The sequence below is a fragment of the Rhamphochromis longiceps genome, linkage group LG7 (assembly GCF_057381845.1).
Source record: "Rhamphochromis longiceps isolate RC_006_pf linkage group LG7, R_longiceps_female_GT1.1, whole genome shotgun sequence".
Lineage (NCBI taxonomy): Eukaryota > Metazoa > Chordata > Actinopteri > Cichliformes > Cichlidae > Rhamphochromis > Rhamphochromis longiceps.
The window spans coordinates 62923384-62931197 of NC_140563.1; the positions used below are offsets into that span (position 1 = coordinate 62923384).

The 7814-nt window shown below is 37.0% G+C and overlaps 1 protein-coding gene across 2 annotated transcripts; it reads left to right on the plus strand.

Moving 5' to 3' along the window:
- Positions 1 to 1345: 1345 nt before the first annotated feature.
- On the plus strand, positions 1346 to 6738 carry cetn3 (centrin 3). Of its 2 annotated transcripts, XM_085414758.1 has the most exons (5): positions 1346 to 1504; positions 2666 to 2801; positions 3007 to 3121; positions 3242 to 3433; positions 5759 to 6738. In XM_085414758.1, the coding sequence occupies exons 1-5, from the start codon at positions 1488 to 1490 to the stop codon at positions 5800 to 5802; spliced, it is 504 nt and encodes a 167-aa protein (XP_085270884.1). In that variant the 5' UTR covers positions 1346 to 1487; the 3' UTR covers positions 5803 to 6738. The 2 variants fall into 2 exon arrangements, with proteins under 2 accessions (XP_085270884.1, XP_085270883.1); XM_085414757.1 differs by lacking the exon at positions 1346 to 1504 and having other exon boundaries at positions 2628 to 2801.
- The last annotated feature ends 1076 nt before the right edge of the window (positions 6739 to 7814 follow it).

Sequence of the window (7814 nt, forward strand, 5' to 3'; positions counted from 1 at the left end):
TTCTACACGGTGCATTTCAAGGTCCTGCACCCATCCGTCGGTAAACTGTACCTGGGCTTGTTGCAGTGACCTGAAGTTACTAAACTTCATGAGTGTATGCACTCACTCCAAGAACCGTATGATTATAAATATGCATATAAATATGCTACGATGAGATAGCTGACTTCATCTAACTAGCAAATGTTGTCCAGGCTACGTTGGTGATGCAGTTCTTTTTAATGTGTATGATATTTTTGTCATGCGATTTTAAAGCTGGTCCTACAACCGCATCCAAGAATAACATGCAGCGTATCTCAGAACTGTCGGTGAAAATTATTCTTGGAGCTAGGTTTAATTGAGCTGCATTTTAAAGAGGTGCAATTTCACAATTTGTGTATATTTTCTAAGTTCACTATTTTGTCATGTGTTGAGAAAAACACAGATTTTAAAATTACATGGTCTAATATTTACATTTAGCATAACTGCAACATTATTTTTTCGTTTTTTTTTTAAAGACTCGAAAGGACTTGAAATTCAAAGTTTCAGACTTGTGACTTGACTCGGACTTTTACACCAGTGACTTGAGACTCGACTCTGACTTGCCTGACATTACTTGAGACTTGACTTGAGACTTGAGGATAAAGACTTGAGACTTACTTGAGACTTGCAAAACAATGACTTGGTCCCACCTCTGCACATATGTGAACACATATGTTCATTGTTCGACATTTTCTTTTTGCATTGACTGCAAAGGTCCAGCATCATCATGCTTAAAAAAACAATCAATCAACTTACCAAGAAAATATCAGCACAACAATATTAAAAATACTTTATTTATCCTACATAGGATATTCTTTTGTTCAGCAGTTGAAATACTACTACTACTACTACGACTGCTAAAAAAATAAAAAGAAATAATAATAATAATAATAATAATAATAATAATAATAATAATAATAATGATGATGATGATGATGTCAAGTACATTTTAAACATTAATTTAAATAATAATTAGTCGCAGCCTCGTATAAAATAGCTTTTAAACATAGCTGGCACACAATAAAATGCGGTAAAAACAAAACAAAACAAAACACTCACAGGATCTTGTTCTATGGTGAATACTGTTCAGAATTATACTTAAATACTTACTACATTTTAGGGACCTTTACGTGTTATAATCGTCGTAGTTTAGATGATATGTATTGATTTGCCATACACATCTGCACGTCTACTGCGTCTACAGTGCAGCACACGTGGAGCTGGCGGCGATACTGCTCCGATCCGCTGCGATTGCACTAGAGGAAATATTAAAATAAATAAATAAGCAGAAGAAGAAGAAGACTCTAAGCCAATCAGAAAGCAATTTGCTGCTGCCTGGTGACCAGCTACCAATAGGAAGCGTGAATGTGAGCGCGGATAAACGGAATTGTTGTGTGTCGGCCTCGGTGATATTGTGTTTGGTGACAGTAATAAGAGTAATTGTTTCAGGGCCGTTAAATCCCCTCACAATGAGCCTGTCTCTGAGGTAAGCCGGTTTGTCGCAGTTATTCCAACATTCCTCAAACCAGCGCACAGAGCTATTCGCTAGCTCTTTCACATAAGAGGCGCTAGCATGTTAACTTTGCAACGCGTTTGCTGTGTTTGTTCGGGAGCGATAGTGCATAGGAATTAGTTGCAGCTACTAATCAGTGTAGAGTCGACGTTAGCTGCTTACTGTTTTTTTGTTTTTCGTTTCTTTGAATGTGACTTGGACGACTACAATATACTGTACTATAGACCACATTTAGTTGCAAAACTACTGTTCAGATGCCACCCCTGTACGACTGCATAGCCACAGCACAAGGTCATCAGTAACAGTACAAAGGAGCGTTTTTTCTCATTTATTTTTTAAACAAATCAGCATTCTTGACCAACATAGTTGCTGATTCCGTTTTATTCAGTGCACATACACTTTTGTGTACGTGTAGTGGAATTGTAAGGGGAAAATCCTATATTAAATATTATAAATGGATAATCTTGTGTTGAATTGGCACAGAAAGGGGAAAAAGGACCAAAAACAAAGAAAATCTAACCGAGGAAAGTAGCTGTATCAGCGGTCAGCCAAACACTTCCGTGTTATGTGTATCTGACAATTAATGTTATAATGATACTACAGTCAATTTGTTTTGTTATGTTATTTTGTTATGTTGTTGATATTTAGATAAACAGGTGTCAGAGTATTACTCTATCATGTTGTTAAGTTGCTGATAAATCAGATATTATTGAATAAGTATTTGGTCGTAGATACTTCGTTAGATTGCTAACGATATATGCACTGCACTCTGCTTGTGTTGCAAACACAGAGCGTAGATACCTTTAAACTTCAGTCTGTAAATAGTTACAGATTTTAAGTTTGTTTTCTCAGGCTGGGTAAAACTGATCACAAGGCTGTGTACGTTGTCTAAACACTGAGTGCACTGCCTGCATATTTGTCTATTGTGTGTTTTGTCAGCCCTTTGCTTTTTAGCTAACCTTCTTCTGTAAAGCTGTGGTGTTCTGCCATACGCTGTACAACATACTCTGTATTGAAGCTTTAATTTGGGGTAACAGCAGATAAGTGTGTCACTTAAGTTAAAGAAAAATGTTTGCAATATGATGTGATGTGCAATACATTTGTGTATCACATGCTGCATCTGTCTCTCTCCAGAACGGAGCTCATGGCAGACAAAACCAAGCGTAAGAAGAGGAGAGAGCTCACTGAGGATCAGAAACATGAAATCAAAGAAGCATTTGAGTTGTTTGACACAGACAAAGACAAAGAAATTGACTACCACGAGCTGAAGGTGAGCACTGGATGATGAGAGGAAAACAAGTTTGACAGCTAAGAACAGTCCGGTGACGCAGTATTTAATCTGCTGTGTTTAGTATGTTAAAATGTGCAATATGTCTGTCATAATGAACTCAAAAAACAGTTTTTCCTCACATGTTTACATCTGCTGTACTGCTGTTGGAATACAGAAACATCTCACTGTCACAAACTGTCAACAGGTGGCAATGCGTGCACTCGGCTTTGAAGTGAAGAAAGTGGATGTTCTCAAGATCCTTAAGGATTATGACAGAGAGGGAAATGGGAAAATAACATTCGAGGACTTCAGCGAAGTTGGTAAGTTTGCTTTCCCTGTATGTACCCCTGTGCAGACAGGGGCCGAGGGGAAGAAAATCTCTGACATCTTTAACTGAAGTGTTTCAGTAACTCTGATGCATGTTATGTATGGTTCTGCAGTGACTGATCGCATCCTAGAGCGAGATCCGAAAGAGGAGATCATGAAAGCCTTTAAGCTGTTTGATGATGACGAATCAGGAAAGATCAGTTTGAGGAACCTGAGACGTGTGGCGCGGGAACTTGGGGAGAATATCAGCGATGAAGAGCTCCGCAGCATGATCGAGGAGTTTGATACTGACGGAGATGGTGAAAGTAAGTCAGCACTTGCTCTTTTCTTCGACATTGATAATTATTGCTATACATTTAATCCCTAGAAGGGAAATGCGTTCAGTTTGTTTAAGTGAACAGGAGTGGATGAGCGGGACTTTTGTTTGTTTTGGTGTACGTACAAAAGAGGCGTATGAACACCATTTATAAGGTGCTCGTATGGAGACATATTTATCGTCAAGTAGTTTGGGAAAAATACATATCTTAATAGTTTTTTATCTTTACCGTTTACGACTCTGGCTACTGGCGCTCCTCTGAAAAAGAAAGCCTCAAATCTCAAAAAATTGTTTGTGGTTCTGTTAAGCGCTATTGAGTCTCTAAACTTACTTAATAATGCCTTCATGAGATTTTAACCATTAGAGCAAAATTACTCATAACCATCTCACAGACGTACCATTATGTTCAGCTACTTTCAGGACCATTGATAATTACGTAGACTCTTTTTCTCCTATTAATCTTTGAGTTAAATGATGCAATTACTTCCTCCAAACTGTCAATGTATCCATTTTTTTCTACCCTGATTTTATGTTTTTTTTTCTGATTTTAAATATGAAATATACTCAAATTTTAGAGCCAGTTAGGGGTTACAGTGGGATTCAGCTGGTGGGGGGGAACCCTTAAATTGGTTGTAATGGCTTAATGTGGGGAAAAGACTCATAACTCACAATAATTTCTACTGAGACCTTCAGTAGATTTTCTTATTGTAAAGGCTGTGATCAGCTGATCAGATGTACACAACTGAATTCAACCAGATGTTAGCAGATGTTTTATGAGTTGTCCTAGCTGATTTCCATCTTCTATGCTGATAGTAAACTATTTAAGCTGTCTTTTTCCTATACGGTATGAAGGTAGAATTAAGTCAGTGGATTTCAGCATCATCAGTGAAAATTCATGTGAATTTCTGCTACACTGAATGTAACCTCACACTGACCATGGACCCACAGCCAGTGTGCGCTAGTCACACACTGTTCTTTACTTTAAATCCATCACAGTACAGCAAACTAACTTGTTTACCTGCACTAACCTGCAGAGGATTTTCATGCAGCTTTTAAATAACACAACAGTTAGTCTATCTCAGTTTGATTTGCAGCATGTTTCACAATATGAAAAAACATAATGTCACATGTACAGACCTGATATCTGATTTAAAAACATGAGGACTGACATGTAAGCTTTTAAATATGCATAATCTGCATTTAAATCAAATACCACTGAGCAGTCCTTACCTTTAAATCTAAGCTCTCTTCTTCCTCTCCTGTCCTGTCTTTCTTGGCTTTCTAAACTTTTCCATCTTTCAGTGAAGTTAGCGCTCTTTCTTTTGTCTTCCCTGTGAAACCCAGCAGCTGGACCTGTAGGTAGCAACACACTGTGAGACAAACTGTACACAGTTTGTGTGTTTGTTGACCTGATAGAAACCTTGCATTTGAAATTACCTGACACAAATAGCTTGACCCAAATACATTAAAGCAAAAGTAATGAACCTGTTTTGAGTAAAAGTAAAAAGAAGTTGGAAAGATAAATACTGAAGTAGAGTAAAGATACCTGAAAATTGTACTTAAGCACAGTAACAAAGTATTTTTTACTTTGTTACTACTTCCTACTTTTGGAAGCTAGGTTGCACAGAGAGATGGGGGTGCTGGATTTAAATGCCTGCGTGTCAGGAAAATGTGAAGAAACAAGCGAAAAAGTAAATTAAGCAGCATCTGGCTGCATTTCAGTGATTTTGTAGACTGCAAAGCTTAGTGCAGAATTGATTAAATGGCTGAAGTGATACCCTTTCCATTTTCATTGTAGGGGGACAGAAGGTTTCAAACTGAATGGCAGAGATGTAGAAATGTCTGCATGTACCACTTTTTTTTTTTTTTTTTTTAAACCACTACAGTTTAAAACAAACCAACAAACAAAATACCCTTTGGGCAATTGGCTACCAGAACCTTTTCTGTAGTTTTATTCTTACAATTTAAGTCCAAAGAGTCCTGTTGACAGATTTCTTTCTTTGTCACGGCAGCTTTTTTTTTGTCATGTAAAAGAACAGTAAATTATGTAACATGTTTACACTGACAGAAAAAGGAGTTTCACAGCTCCAGCCCACTTAAGGTCAAAGTGGGCTGAACAGAGAAACTGTAGTCAAAATAAAAGAATTTAAATAAATGAGATAAAAAGATTACAAGAAATTCATATATACACATACATGCAAAAACGAAAGGTTTTTTTGTATTTTAGAGAACTGAAACTGACATTTTTAAAACTTTTTTTCTTTTGTGTTTGGTGCTCTCATTGACTGACTGGACTTGTTTACCCCCTTTCCAGTAAACCAGGAGGAGTTCCTTACAATTATGGGCGGGGAGTCCTGATGAGGGATTTCTCTGTTGCTGAGGACTTCTTGGTTGGATTGGTTGTCCAATTTGTGAGCAGTTAAGCGACTTGACTGTCAACAAGGACGCACAGCTTCCTCTGAAGCATCGCAGGTGGACAGAAGTTGTTTCATTGACCCTGAGGGTTGTACTTGAGTCATTCCATAAAAGCACTGAACTGTGTGACAGATTCAATGTCAGCCAAACTCATTTCTTATTGAAGGTGAAAGTTAAAGTATCAATATCATGCTAGTCTTTAAAATTAGCTAATTGTTGTTGAGTTTTTTTGTTGGGTTTTCCCCCCCATGTTTTAACATCTTTGTTAAATATTTACGGTAATGTGTTTTGCAACCATTTCACACCTTTCTGTAATTAGATCCTGTAAAAAGATCTTTTCACTCTTTTATAAACACATTAATTTACTGTTGGGGAAAATATAGACAAATAGCAGTAAAATGTTGTTGCTTTTATCAGAAGTGTCTGTATATTGTAAAGGACACCTATTTCATACATGGCTATTTTGAATGGTTGTATTTCCAGTTTACATGTGCATGTTCAAGTGTTCTATTTATTTTTGACACAATAAACTGGTTTCCCAGCAAGTCGCACCATTTTTACCCTTTTACTTTCTCTGAGTGCTGGTAAGTGTGTCTCTGTTGTGCGACCTAGTTTGTAGTGATGGCCAAATGAAGCCTTGTGAAGTATTGAAGCTTTTATTGAAAAATGGTTCATTACTCGAACCTTTTCAACACAGTCATCTTTAGTGACATCTGGTGGCCTAAAATATGATGAACACCTTAAATCTACAACTTACAATGAACTGTATGGGCAGAAATCTGTGCCATCAGAAACTGAATTTGAATAAGTTCAATTTGAATTTGAATTGCTCAGATTGAATCTGAATTGTAACTTGAATAAATGCTTTTGAAAACTGAATTTGAATTAGTCTAATTTGAAATTGAATTTATGGTTTGAAAATGATCATCACTAAATTGAAATTGCATTTTATATTTTGAAAATGAATTGATTTGCTTTGAAACTGCATTTTATCCTTTAAAAATTCAGCTCTCGAATAATTTCAGTTTCACTTCTCACCATTCAATTTCAGTTCCAAAATTCAGTTTTTTGGAACTTACATCCGGTTCCGGTTCAAGCGCAGATTAATAGAACTACGTTTTACTAGCGGACCGAAAGTGTTACTGACAGGAATCTATAGCGTCTTGAGCTGAATTAAGACTTCAGAAGTCATTCGTCATGTCGAATGACCAGCGGATAAACTCTCAGGTTGGTAATAAATTAATTACATGCATAAGAACAAGCGTCATGTTAACAAATGATAGCCGTAAGGTAACTTTTATGCTTATTGTAGCTGTTAGCTAAAAACGCTAATTTAGCTTAGTTTGCCCTGAATTCAGCTTTGACAAACAAATATGATCGACTGTTTCTAGTAGAATTCCAAAGTTGTCATCTTGTACCCTCTCAGAGTACCCCCTCTGTATGCTTGCAGAGACCCCTACAGTAGGGAAACATGCAAAACGGTGCCCAAACCTTTGTGTTTTAGCTTTATTTATGTCTTACACAGCATCCCAACTCTTTAGCTAACTTAATAACTTTAGCTAAAGTGAATAGTTAGTCTAATTCATTAGTGCAGCATTACTGGGTCACCTCTGTTTGAAGTGATATAATATGATATACAACTATCACTGTGTTTAACTACCATAATAATTCTTAGGGTACTGAGTGCATGCTTAATTAGATTTTTTTTTGTTTTGTTTTTAAAGCATACTGCTCCATTAATGTGTTTGACAGGCTGAAGTTGTCGGGTCACCTCCTAAATCGACCATCTTTTACAGGTGTTTTGTGCCAGAAATGGAGTGTCCACTGAAGACTGAAGATACTGAATCTCTACGCCTTGCCATTGATCCCTCTTGTGCCTTCATCTAGACAAGAGACATTAACTTAACCACTCTCATATGCTCTGTACCTACATCACCTTCCCTGACAGTTGTAGC

Excerpts from the sequence above, each read along its gene's own strand:
- cetn3 (XM_085414757.1), top strand. The coding sequence starts at position 2,643 with ATGCTGCATCTGTCTCTCTCCAGAACGGAGCTCATGGCAGACAAAACC. Across the intron at positions 3,122-3,241 it reads CGAGGACTTCAGCGAAGTTG|TGACTGATCGCATCCTAGAG; the intron begins GTAAGTTTGCTT and ends ATGGTTCTGCAG. Across the intron at positions 3,434-5,758 it reads TACTGACGGAGATGGTGAAA|TAAACCAGGAGGAGTTCCTT; the intron begins GTAAGTCAGCAC and ends CCCCCTTTCCAG.